Genomic DNA, 13,407 nt, shown 5'->3' with positions numbered 1-13,407 from the left:
AACAGATAATTATTGGAGAAGTTATGTGCTTGAATGTTTAGATAATTCTAATTATCTTGATTTATAATTTATGTAGCTTATTTTCACCTTTTTAATTTAAAAGATTCATTTTTATGGGCTTTATTACTACATAGATTCATCAAATTAATTGAAGATTATTCTTTTGTTGATTAGTTATCTATTATAAGTATTTTTATACAAAAAACTTAGATTGAGGATGATATATGGGTTTATTTTTCTCATGCTCTATAATAAAAATACAACAGTTATTTACATTAAAATATGTTTCAAGAATTTCTAGATTAAATTTAAAATATTAAAATTAAAGATATTCTCAAAGATATTCAAAATTAAAATAATTAAAAAAACTTTGAGTTAGTAAAATAAAGTTTATAATAAGATTATTAAAAATAATAAAATTATATATCAATAGATAATAACTTTTTATTTATAAACCAAAACTAATTATTAAGTTAAGAAAATGAAGAAATAAAGCTTCTTTAAACTTTTAATTTAGACTTTAAATAATGTCAAACAAAAGGAGTTTATGATTTAGAGAATATTGAGAATATATTAACTCTAATTTAGAAATTATAATGATTAAATTTAATACAATTATTTATATTTTAAAATTTAAATGTTTAATGGACAGAAATATTAAAAAGAAAAAAAAAATTTCAAAATATATTTTGATGAATTATATAAAATTTATATTTACAAATATAAATAATAAATTTTATTAAATTAAGAACATTTTAATTGTAATTTTTATTATATTTTGTTAAATCTCATTTTATATTTTTTTTATATGTATATTAAGCAAAAGTGTTTTAAATTAGATTAATTTTTAAGTTCCTAAATACTTTAATAAATTTTAATATTATGATTTAAATATAATTACTGCCGGCATAGCATAGTGGTTATTGTATCTGCCTCGTAAGCAGAAGGTCACCGGTTCAAACCCGGTTGTCGGCTTTTTTTATATATAAATATTTGAAAACCTATAAGTTATATATTCACCTTTACTTTCTAGGTATATATGTATTTTTTTATTGAATTTATAAATTATAAAAGCACAAGTGTAATTTTAGATTAAATTATTATAATTAGTAAGGAAAAAAATAATAATAAAGGTAAACATAAAAATAATTTATGCCGAAATAAATGATTTTAATTTTTAATAATTTTTAAAAATATGTTATTTTATTTTTAAAAATATTTGATTGCTTTATGTAAAATATAATTCAAGAAAAACAATTTTAATTTAATCATTTATATTTTTATTTTAAAAAAGAGAAATTAGAAAACTAATAATCAGAATAGAAAATTATAAATCTAGTAAAACAAAAATGTAAATCAATTTAAAAAAGAAATAGAGTTAAATATAAATATATTTTATTATTATAATAATTGGATTTTATTTTAATATTTAGCATATAAAAAAGTAAGAGAATATTTTAAAAGTCATATTTTATCGACAAATTTTTTTCATATTAATTTAAGTTTAAAAATTTAATGTTTACTTTATTGGATTCGATATTATATAAAAAAAAAAAACATAAATTATAATAAGTTTTATTTATATGAAGTAATTATAAAAATAATATATACAAACAATTGTATTTTTTTATTAATATATAGATATTGTATTTTTTTATTAATAAATAGATAAATAAAATATCATGAATCTTTTAGTGCATAAAATATTTATATTTTAAGAATTATAATATATAAGTAATTTCTTTGTCCATTTTAATTTAAAAACTCATATTAAACGTTATAATATTATATTTTTTTTTTAAATAGCGTTACTAATTAATTTATTTTATAATTTGTAAATATTGACAAAATGAAATATAATTAATATCCAGAGTACCCTTTTTCTCAAACTTTCCATATACTTGCACCCGTAATATCATATTATTAAAACTAAAATATAATATATTTGGATGATTATAAAAATAGTTTTCTCTAATATTATAAAAAAGATTTTAATATAATATTTATAAAAAAATTATAGAAATATGTCTAATACAGATATTAATTAATTGTCTTATATACAAAATTATTATGCTTAAACATTATTTATATCAAATTTTATTTAGATATATTACTTGTTATATAAATTTTTTAAAAAACTTAATCAACATTATCAAAAAAGGCTATTATCAGTTTTATTTCTATAAATTTTACTAACATTAATAATTTAATTTTATTATCATTTATTTATTGAATATAATCTTCTTAGTTATAAATTAACTAGGACTTTATTGGGCAAAAGAAGTTATTGCTATTTTAGAATACTAATATTAAGATAATTATAATATAGTTTAAGATTAATTGTATTTGCGACATATTTAAAAAATAATTATTTAATTTTTTCATATGTTATTTACTATTATATATCGTTAGTAGATTTTTAATATTATAATTTAATATATATTAAATAGTCTTTATTATAATTATAAAAAAAAACAATATATAACTTGTAATTTTTTAAATTATATTAATAAGATAAAATTAAATATTTTTTTAAAAAAAAAATGCATACATTTGAGGAAAAGCGATTAACTAAATAATATTTAAAAAAGTTATTAAAAGTGATTTTCGCTTCTATTATTCTACCCCTTATTTGAATGACTTTTTATATTTACATTATAAAGGATTCCCTTTAATTGAAAACTTAGAAGAATTTACAGGCTTAAAAGTATTATACTTTGAAGGAAACGGATGCTCTGAAATAAGCGGTTTATAAAACTGTGTAAACTTACGTAGTTTATACCTTTAGGAAAACTTAATAAAGAAAATAGAAAATTTAGAAAATTGCACATTAATAGCAAATCTAAATTTATCTGAAAATGATATAAAAAAGATTGAAAATTTAGATAATTTAAAAAATTTAGGTACCTTATAAATTAAAAGAAATCGTCTTGGTATAGACGGAAATAGTATTGAAGCTTTAAAAGGCTTATTAGAAGTTCCTTCAATAAGTGTACTTGATATAAGTGAAAACAAGCTTGATGATGAAAACATTGTGGATGAAATACTAGTCAAAATTCCTAATTTAGCAGTATTATATTTAAATGGTAACGAATTATGTAAAAAAATTAGAAATTACAGAAAAACATTAATAGTGAAATTACCAAATCTCAAATATTTAGATGATCATCCTGTTTTTGAGGAAGAAAGAAGATTTGCTGAAGCTTTCCATAAAGGAGGTTTAGAATTAGAAAGAGAAGAAAGGCAAAAATTTAAAAAAGAATAAGAAGAAGCACATTTAAAAAATCACTATGCTTTTAGAGAAATGATTGAAAGATATAAAAGGGAAGCAGCTGAAGAAAATGAAAATAATTAATAATAATAACAAAATTAAATATAAGACTAATAATAAGGATAATAATATGAATAAATTCCTGAATTAGAAGTGCCTTCTAATGAAGAGAGAAGATCCTCATTTTTAAACTCTAGTAATTCAGAATAAAATGATAAAACAATTCAAACTTATAATACTTAAATTAATTAAAGTGAATAAAGTTGTAGTAGTAAAAGGAAAAATTCTGAAAGCTCTATTTCTTCTATTAATTAATAAGATATTAAATAACCTGAAAATTGCTAAGTAGTAAATGAAAGTGAAAACTCAAATTATTTAGATGAATTAGAATGAGATCGTCTGATAGTGTATTTTTTTTTTTTTAATGATAAATTAAAAAATATTTTTGTTATTTTATGATTTATATAATATTTTTAAATTGATATTTTATAACTTAAAAAAAAAATTAATATATATTTTAAATTTTTTGTTTTAAATATTAATAAGTAAAAAATATTGAAATTTATATTTTTTATAAGCAAATATATTTAATATTTTAAAAATTAAGAATTTAATTTATTTACATTTTATAAATGTTATAATAATTAATTTAGTATATTTTTTTAAAATTATTATCAAATTTTATATGTGTTTTTTAATATATATATATTTATTACTTTTTATTCAATTTAAAAATTGTTTTGGTTAATATTCAATTTAACAAAGTCTTTATTAGGATATTTCATGAACTTATTTCCATAAATCTAATTATTTTTCTAACTATTATTATTCAAATTTAGATGTTTCTTCTAAAATCTCATAATATTTTTTTATTTTTGTTTCTAATATTTTAAAAATTATATATAATTAAAAAAATTTAATTATACTTTGTATTTTTCAATCTCTATAGAAGCTATAATTTTTAAAATAAATTTATTTAGTTAATCATTATATTAAATTTCTTTTTAAATCTATATATTAATATAAAAGAATAATTATCTAATTAAAATATATTATTATTATTATTTTACATTATATATATCTGAACTTAAAACTTTCATTTGTTATTCTGCATCACCTTTTGTAAATAGTTATCTCAATGTTTTTTAACCGCTTTATAATTCAGATAAATATTAAACTTTTTCTTTTAATATTGTTTCTAGTTTTTTTAAACGATTACAAAATTCATCCTTAAATTCAAAAGCCTTTATAAATGCCTTTTTTATTTATTTATAAAATTTATAGAAACAAATATTACCTCAGTATCTTATAATTCATAATTAACAAAATCACATAAAAGCTTAAAATTATTTGTTTCAGTTATTGATTACTTAATAAAAATAAATTTTAATTTAATTATTTTGTTTATAAAAAAAAAAATATTTATTTTTACTATATTTTCAATAGATTAAGATAACTTTTAATTTTATTCATCTAAAAAAATCATTGTATTTTTTTAATCTAAAGTATATTCACTTAGGATTCTTTTTTCATAAGTTTATATAGTTTATTGACAAAATTTATTTAAATATTGATTAGTTTTTTATTTATTTTCATTTAATTATTAAACAGTTTATAGTTAATCCTTTTTATTAATTATTATAAAATTATATTTTTATATTTATATTTAATACCTTTAATACTTCTATAGATTTTTTCAAAAAAGTTTAAAAAGAAACAACCATTAACACTTCGTCTTAAGTTGTTTCATGTTATATAATTTAAGGAAATTAAATTTAATATTTTTCTATTATATCTAATATAGTGCAATCTGCTAATTAGTCTAGTTTCTAATGGTAATTATTAAAAAAAAAATATATTTATAATCTTATTTTACTTTATTTATATCGCTATCTTTTTATCTCAAAAATATTTAAAACTCGATTGAATAATATAGGAATCCATGAGTTTAAACTCGATTACAAAAATTATGCAAGTATTTTTTTCTTTCTAACATAAAATTAGTTTCTGTGTTACCCTTTTTATTAATATAAATAATTATTTAAAGTATTCTTAATAAAATTTTACTAATACTTTTTTTGAAGGTAATGGAGGAATAAAGCAGCCAGGCCATCTTTTAACCATTGTTTTTCGTAAGTTATTGAATTCACTATATCTTCTATATATTTCGAATTCTCCATTTTTGTCAATTCCCTTTATTAAATAGACTGCATATTTAGATAAAGTAGAGTCCTATAGTTTATATGTAACTACTTCAATTTATATCTTTATTTTTTTATTTAGTTCAAAATATTTATTAAAAATGTAACCTCATTATTTAAAGAACATGATCTTTAAACTGGATTATCTTTATTTGAATTTGTTTAAATTTCATCTTAATTAAAATAATTTTATTGAGATTGTTTATATTCTTATTATTATTATAATAATTATTATTGTTATTTATATTATTATTCTTATTCTTATTATTATTTTAATAATTATTATTATTATTCTTATTCTTATTATTATTTTAATAATTATTATTATTATTCTTATTCTTATTATTATTTTAATAATTATTATTCTTATTCTTATTCTTATTCTTATTCTTATTCTTATTCTTATTCTTATTCTTATTCTTATGTTTCTGTATTCATTTAAATATATTTTATGTTTTTTAGATTTTATTATTAATTAATATTTATATCCTTAATTTATTCATTAATAAAGATTTTGAAAAAAGATTTATAACAAATTACATATTTTTAATAAAAACTTAAATTTATGTAATATATATAATAATTTATTATTAATTAACATATCTCCCTTATTGATTATATTTTTCACAAATTTGGAGAAGATATTTTTTTTTTTATATATTTTTAATTAGGCATATAAAAATAATATAAATTATTTATTTTTATATATTCTGAGATATTTGACAAATTATTAATACAAAATATATTTATTTTATCAATGTTTATTAATAAGGTTTAATTAAAAAGGAATCGATGTATATACAATAATTTTTATATATTTAAATGTCTTTAATAAATAATTGAATCTGAAATATAAATTTAAATAAAATAGCTTTTAACAATACTATCAATATATAATTTGTTTTATTTATAAAATTATTGAATTTTTTAAAATATTATTAATATATAATAAACTATTAAATTATATTTAATAATATTATATTTAAAAATTTATTTTATTATATATCTTTATTACTTATTATTTATACTTTTATAATTTTTCATACATTAGTAAATTCATCTATATTTATTTGTTTAATTTTCTTGGAAGGGACATTAAATGGATTATATTAAGTTGATTACTTTTACTCTATTATTTAATTCTCATTTGTTTAAATTTAATTTAAAGCTCTTTTACAATTGATATTTTCTAATGGTTTTTTAATTTTATTCAATTAAGAAATAAAATATCTTTTTTGTTAAGCCTTTAATAATTTAATATCAGATTCTTTATTTTAGTCAATTTCTTCAGTCTTAAAATATTAATTATAAAAAATAATTAAATATTATTATTACCTCTTTTATTTTTAATATTTCTTAAGGCTTTTTATTTATTAGTTAAATAATACTTCTTTAATCTGATAATTATTTAATGTTTAAATCTTCTGTTTATAAAGTAGGAATTTAAAAATTATCTTCAGACCTTTTTATATTGCTAAATAATTATTCATTGTCAAATTAATTACTAAAATCATTTTAATAAATATTTTTAATCAAACCTTTTATTTTAAATTATATATTATTTTGAAATGATTTAAAATACTATCTATAAAATAATTTTCCTTTTAATTTTTAGTAACTTTTTTCCTTCGACTATATTTTTTTATTAATCATCTTTTCTTTCATCCATGTAATCTAAAACATTACTTAAACTTAATCCTAAACTATTCTCCATTAAAAATAATATTTAAAAGACATTAACTTCATTTCTTCCTTATAACTATGATATTTTTTTTGCTTTTAAACCAATTTTCTTTATATCTAATTTTATTATTTTTAATATAAAATTATTATTTTTAACAATTATACATCTTATAAAAAAGTCAGTTAATATACTAATTGCTTATTCTTAAGCAACAGTATATCCTTTTAATTTATTAATAATATTTATTTATTAATTAAAATAATTTTTAAACCTTCAGACATTAGATATTATGCTATGAATATTTTCATCTTTGTTTTTGTTAATAAATATTTTTTTATTTATTTTACAAGTTTAACATTTGTATCTTATGTTCCTTTATTTTCCTATATATTCATTTTAATATTTACTTTTATAAAAAAAGAATTAAAAGATTATAAAAATATTAAATATTTTTTTTTAAAAAAAAAAAATTATTTGTGTATTAAAAATGTTTTTTAATTTTAATAAAATTTTTAAGGATAATTTTTTATAAATATTTTTTAAAAAAATAAATATTTTTAAAAAATATATTTTTTTTTTTCAATTGTCTTCTTCCATCATTTTGATAATATCATCAGGGCTAATATCTTCATCCTCATCTTCTTCATCTTCTTCTTTACCTGCAAACTTGTAATCAGTATTTGGATATTATAAGGCCTAGTAAATAAATTAGTTTTTATTTTTATTTTTATAAATATAAGATACTTTCGTTGCTGCATTATATAAGTTCAAACAATAAGATATTCTTTTTTAGAAAGCTTTTTATGGTTCATTACTTCCATAGAGATCATTTTCTTACTTTATGTTTAAAATTTGAGTACATAAATATGAATTAAATTAATAAAAATAATTACTTTAATAACAATATATTATTATTCGTGGTTTATTTTTGCATTTAAAATGTTATCTCTAATAGCCTTAGCAACAATAAATTCAATATCATGAGTTTAAGGTAAATTTAGTTTTTTAGCAATATCTTAAAATGAAATTCTACTATAAGAAGAGTTAATTTTTCTTAAACCGGTTTTAATGACTGTTTATTATAATCTAAAAAAATTATTTTATTGTAAATTAAAAAAATAAAAATAAAAAAAAACCTTTAAATCAAAGAATAATTTTTATCAGAAATAAAATATTTTTAATATTAATTAACTAAATTTGTAAAATCAGCTAAATTTCCATTTAAGACAGTTTAAACTAATTTATAATAAGGATAAAGAGGTTTCCAATATTCAGCTTTAGTAAAAATATCTCTACTAGGAATTTCTCCCTTTATTTTTTTATTATTATAAAATTATATAATTAATTTAAAAAAAATACCATTAAAAATTCTACAATAATTCCAAGTTTCTATACTTCAACTCTAAATCCAAGTGCAGTGGTATCTGGAGCTTTTTTAATAGCTTAATTTAAATTTTAGTAAGCTTCCTAATATTCTACTTATACAGCTTTAACTCTACCTGTATAATATAAGAAACGAACTAATTCATTATTTGGAGCTTATTCAGGAAAAGTAATTTTAGAAATAAAATGTTGTGCAGGTTCAAAATGATTATAATGTAAATAATTTCTAAGGATTAAGTTAATTAGAGTTGCTTAACCTATTTCATTGTGTCTAATGCAACATAATCTGTAAGAGTCAAATAGTTATCTATTTTTAGAATTTTTTTTATAAATTATAAAATAAATATATTTAGTTTCTACTCTCTTATTTATAATAATTAATTCTTTATTTCTCTCGTGTAAGCATAATAGAAAATATGTATGCTGTTAATTAATCAAAATGCTTTTTATTTATTTCGAAAACTCTTGAAAATAATTATCCAGATAATTCATATGCCTTTTATTATTTAATTAAAGAATATTAATGAAATTTATAATTACTTAATCAATATGTTTATTTTAAATAAGATAACAAACAAAAAGTATTTTTAAATAAAATTCGATTTCTTAAGATTTAGATAATTTTGCAATTTTTTTTTTTGAAATATCAAAATTTTCTTCAAAAGATTTATCAAAGTCTTAAAATCTTTCAAATTAATATTCATTAGGATTATTAGGGAATAAAGTAGACCATATTTTTTTAAAATGATGAGATTTTAAATACTTTTTAAACCTTCTTAAGCCCTTAGATATTTTAAAAGAGTTTTTCAAATCATTTTAAAAAACACTTTTGTCAAATGATACAATTTAATATTTTAATTCTTTTTTTTATAATTTTAAATAAAATTGTTATTCTATTTATTAGGTTTACCTTCTAGTATAGTAGTTGGCTTTTTTAGTTCTTCTTTTTTTTCTTGTTATTTTAAGATATTTTCTTTATTTTCTGTTTCTTTCTATGGTCCCATTATTAATATTTATATGTTATTAACTAATTCAAATATATTATTTTTTTATTTTATTATTTTATTAAAAATATTTTATTTTAAATTTAATAATAAGATATACATTATCTGATCTAAATAAGAATAATAAATATAATTAATATTTATATATATACTAATTTTTCTTAAAATAATTTAAATTTTGTTGATTATATAAGTATAATTATCTATTTATTAACATTTCAAAAATGTATTAAAAATAATTTTAATTTTTTATAAATGATTTAATAACAATTTATTATAAAGTAATATGATTATTAAAGAAAATAACAAAATTAATATTTTTTGTTTTATATATTCTATATTTTTTTATAAAAAACTCAATCATCAAAAAAAGGCGTTATATATTTTTCCTCATCAATATATATTAATAATTTTATATATAATTTTAAATTTTTATATTACTTAAACTTTTAAACTTTAGAAGATATTATATTTAATTTAATTTAAATTCAATTAAAAAATAAAATGTAATTATTAAATATAAAAAAAGGGAATTATAATAAAATTTATAAAGTATTTATTTAGATAATCTAACATTATTATATTTTGATGTGTTATCATTTATATATATAAAAATAATTATGTTTAATATCATTCAAACAAGCAATCTTCATCAACATCCTATACAACTCTTTCTGGGACTATGGGTCTTGGGTTCTCTTCCTCCCATTAAGCGATCCAATCTTCTTCAACGAAACTATCAGGATCTTCAGAGGCTGCTGCCGCATCTTTTGCTTCTTGTAATTTGGTAGATTTATCGTTTTCCCAAACTTCAAGTTAGGCTTCTTTCTTTTCTATTTCAGCTACTCTATCAGCATATTATTACTTTCTAACTTCAATATCAATTTTTCTTAGTCTAGTGGTGTCTTAAAGCCATTTGAAAAGTCTTCCATATCCAATATTATATTCATCAATCTCTTATTAATTGAACTTTTCGATTTTAGTAGCTATTTTATTAATTAAAGCATAGGGTTTAACTTTATTAGGTTTCGGGCCTTAATGATTATAATTAACAAGCAAATTAAAGAAATCTTCATTTAATAATGTTTTCACGTATTTCCAATTAAGAATATGAGTTTTAGGTATATTAATTTCCTCCATAGTATACCCAAGTAAATATAAAATATTTTAAAGAATAACAGGGTATTTTAAAACACGATATTCTTTTAAATCTAAAAACAATTTTTAAACATGTTCGTATTTTAGAATTTCCTTTAAGGCTTCTAATTTAACACTTTCTAATCTGTAATTGTATTCTTTTTCATTATCTTTTAAATGGTCATAATCTGATTTTTTATCTTCTTCTGCTTTTGCCTCTTCATCATTTAACTAATCAATTAAATCTTTTGGTGCTTCTTATAAGTACTAAATGTATCTGTCAATATCTTAACTCATTAATCTTTTTTCTGTTTATTCCCAACTATTAGCAAATAATTATACATAAGATTCTAAGTATTTAATATCTTCTTAAGATATTTCTCTGTCTTAACCCATAGTATCTGCACATAAAACATATTCTTTTGCTTCAAATAAAAATCCTTATTCTTTGGGCGCTTCTGGATATTATTCAAGAAAATTATCAAATTCAATCTATTTTTCTTTTTACGCTTCTTCATCATTTTCTAAAGCTTCAATCTCCTTTTAAAATTCCTCTTCTTTCTCTTTTTTTTCTACTGTCCATTTTTCTAATTCTTATTAATATTCTTATCTTTTTTATAACGCATCATTAAAGAATTCTTCCTTTTTTAATTTTTTTTTTTTTTTTTTAATATTTGCTTACCTTTAAATAACTATTATATTTTAAAGGGAATGCAATATAAGAGCCTAATTTAGGTATTCTGAAATAAGTCATTCTAGGTTCCTTAACTAGATCAGGAATATAAACATAGTTTGGAGGAGGAGGGCCTGCGTTTTCTTGGTCATCTTCATTAACTGGTTCTCTTTCTTTAAATACTGCTGCTGTCACACTCTCTTCTTCTTTAGCTGATAATATCTTATCTATTTAAAACATTTATTTAAATATTTTAAAGAATATATTATTTACTAGACATCAAATCTTTGTGAGAATCGGAATACCCAATATATTTAATAATTTTTTCAGCCTCTTAATCAAGATGAGCTTTTTCATCTTCATCTTCTTCATTAATTTGTTTGAAAGGAAAGTCTTTAATTCCTATGTAAACTCCAACTAAATTTTTTCTTTTTTCTACGAAGTTATACGAAATTCACTTACTAATAATTCTTAATGATATTCTTCATTTCTAACTTTTTCTTCAAAATTATTATCGATTTCTTCATCTTTTAGCTTTAATTACTGGACTCTTTCCTATTCTTATCTGTTCTTTTCTAATTATTCTTAATGTTACATTTTTAATACCTCTTTTTCTTATAATATTCCTTCTAATTTATTCTCATTTGATAATGATGCAGAATAATTCAATAGCCATTTCGCTAAATAATCTACAGGAAACTTTGGATTTTCTAAATACAATGAAGCCAATCCTTTACATATTACTTTACCGATTTCATCTTATTTTAAGTACTTATTTATTATTATATATTTTGTTTTTTCATATAGATATATTTTATACATCGATATCGGCTTTACTGGAATATTGCAAACTCATACTTTATTATTATTGCTTTAAACTATTTTGTTTTATTTTTGTTAAAATATAAGTCTTTACTTTAAATTTTTTTAAAATAAGTTTTATTTTTATTTTATTTTTAAATATAAAATTTCTTATTTCAACTATAATCGTAAATAAAATAATATATATATATATAAATTATTATAAAATATAATAATTATATATATTTATTTAATAATACAAATATAAAATATTTATATATAAAATATTTAAATAACATTATATGTATTTTAATATTTTTATTATCATATCTAAACAATAATAAAATAAAAATATATGTGCATATATAAATAATTATCTAGATAATTCATAGAAATTTTAAATAAAAGTTTACCAAAAAAGGTATAAATGCAATATTCTTAAGAAGAACTAAAAATAACAAATGAAATTTTAAATAATTATCAAATTTATTTAAACGCACTTAAAAAATAAGAAGAATTTCTAATACTCTACAATATTGGAGTTAAAAGAAACGATAAAGAATAAATAGAAAGAACTGCAAGAATGTGCGGACTAAGAACACCGAAAATAAATTGAAATATACATGATAAATAAAAATATAATTTTTTATCATTTATTAATTTTAATTTTTATTTTTATTTAAAATTTAAATTTAAAATTTCTTTTAATTTTTGTATATGCAAATAAAATAAACTTAACATATTTATTAAAATAAATATTCAATATACCCAAGACAAGTAAATAAAAATTACAGAAAATGTTATATTAAAAATCATAGATACTCCAAACCATAAAGTATGTGATTTAACACACTAATAAGTAACAATAACTTCTTTTAATTCTTCCCAATAATTAATATTAATTAAATTTACTAAATAAATAAAGCAACCTATTAAAAAAATATTAATTATTGTGTATAAAATCTCCTTTTTATTTCGAGGTAAGAGAGGTCTTGCAAAAAGAAGTAAAGGAGTAAAAAGAATACAAATAATCTAATTTACTCCAGTGTTAAAGAATATATAGAAAATAGCTAACAATTCTAAAAAAAAATATATATATATATATAAATATATATATATATATATATAAATATATTAATAGACATATATATATATATATATATATAAATAACAAAATAAAATTTACAAAGTTAAAGCCCATAAAAATATGCTTATAATAATTTTCCTTCGTAAATAAGTTTAGCATTAGCTTT

General features: G+C 17.5%; 5 protein-coding genes and 1 non-coding gene across 6 annotated transcripts, besides 13 other annotated features; 2 read left to right on the top strand and 4 right to left on the bottom strand. All coding sequences in view use genetic code 6, as the record gives it.

The window, feature by feature from the left end:
* Positions 1-902: 902 nt before the first annotated feature.
* On the top strand, positions 903-975 carry IMG5_069670. The gene has a single exon. It is a non-coding gene; the product is annotated as a tRNA-Thr (tRNA).
* Positions 976-1,616: 641 nt separating this feature from the next.
* Positions 1,617-1,671: a microsatellite.
* Positions 1,672-1,952: 281 nt separating this feature from the next.
* Positions 1,953-2,013: a microsatellite.
* Positions 2,014-2,385: 372 nt separating this feature from the next.
* IMG5_069660 (leucine rich repeat protein) lies at positions 2,386-3,674 on the top strand (the record flags this gene model as incomplete). Its single annotated transcript, XM_004036763.1, has 4 exons — positions 2,386-2,407; positions 2,664-3,098; positions 3,162-3,467; positions 3,526-3,674. 4 exons carry the CDS (start codon positions 2,386-2,388, stop codon positions 3,672-3,674), a joined length of 912 nt encoding a protein of 303 aa, XP_004036811.1.
* A 453-nt stretch (positions 3,675-4,127) lies between these two features.
* Positions 4,128-5,395, bottom strand: IMG5_069650 (PX domain protein; the record flags this gene model as incomplete). The annotated part of the gene is made up of 6 exons (XM_004036762.1): positions 4,128-4,152; positions 4,198-4,223; positions 4,342-4,527; positions 4,569-4,955; positions 5,148-5,288; positions 5,339-5,395. 6 exons carry the CDS (start codon positions 5,393-5,395, stop codon positions 4,128-4,130), a joined length of 822 nt encoding a protein of 273 aa, XP_004036810.1.
* Positions 5,396-5,673: 278 nt separating this feature from the next.
* Positions 5,674-5,896: a microsatellite.
* Positions 5,678-5,896: a microsatellite.
* Positions 5,700-5,896: a microsatellite.
* Positions 5,704-5,896: a microsatellite.
* Positions 5,717-5,896: a microsatellite.
* Positions 5,897-6,432: 536 nt separating this feature from the next.
* Positions 6,433-6,470: a microsatellite.
* Positions 6,471-7,268: 798 nt separating this feature from the next.
* Positions 7,269-7,311: a microsatellite.
* A 373-nt stretch (positions 7,312-7,684) lies between these two features.
* Positions 7,685-7,721: a microsatellite.
* A 184-nt stretch (positions 7,722-7,905) lies between these two features.
* IMG5_069640 (PCI domain protein) lies at positions 7,906-9,543 on the bottom strand (the record flags this gene model as incomplete). Its single annotated transcript, XM_004036761.1, has 6 exons — positions 7,906-7,993; positions 8,050-8,465; positions 8,516-8,846; positions 8,900-9,035; positions 9,080-9,399; positions 9,450-9,543. The coding sequence occupies 5 exons, from the start codon at positions 9,541-9,543 to the stop codon at positions 8,300-8,302; spliced, it is 1,047 nt and encodes a 348-aa protein (XP_004036809.1). The 3' UTR covers positions 7,906-7,993; positions 8,050-8,299.
* A 630-nt stretch (positions 9,544-10,173) lies between these two features.
* IMG5_069630 (hypothetical protein) lies at positions 10,174-11,950 on the bottom strand (the record flags this gene model as incomplete). Its single annotated transcript, XM_004036760.1, has 4 exons — positions 10,174-11,322; positions 11,363-11,580; positions 11,627-11,781; positions 11,898-11,950. 4 exons carry the CDS (start codon positions 11,948-11,950, stop codon positions 10,174-10,176), a joined length of 1,575 nt encoding a protein of 524 aa, XP_004036808.1.
* Positions 11,951-12,239: 289 nt separating this feature from the next.
* Positions 12,240-12,319: a microsatellite.
* A 97-nt stretch (positions 12,320-12,416) lies between these two features.
* Positions 12,417-12,445: a microsatellite.
* Positions 12,446-12,877: 432 nt separating this feature from the next.
* IMG5_069620 (hypothetical protein) lies at positions 12,878-13,401 on the bottom strand. Its single transcript, XM_004036759.1, has 2 exons — positions 13,341-13,401; positions 12,878-13,233 (listed from the first exon to the last, which is right to left on the bottom strand). Exons 1-2 carry the CDS (start codon positions 13,398-13,400, stop codon positions 12,967-12,969), a joined length of 327 nt encoding a protein of 108 aa, XP_004036807.1. The 5' UTR covers position 13,401; the 3' UTR covers positions 12,878-12,966.
* Positions 13,244-13,320: a microsatellite.
* Positions 13,402-13,407: the final 6 nt, after the last annotated feature.

The sequence above is a fragment of the Ichthyophthirius multifiliis genome (assembly GCF_000220395.1).
Source record: "Ichthyophthirius multifiliis unplaced genomic scaffold scaff_1120509250381, whole genome shotgun sequence".
NCBI lineage: Eukaryota > Ciliophora > Oligohymenophorea > Hymenostomatida > Ichthyophthirius > Ichthyophthirius multifiliis.
This window is presented reverse-complemented; position numbering and strand designations above follow the sequence as displayed.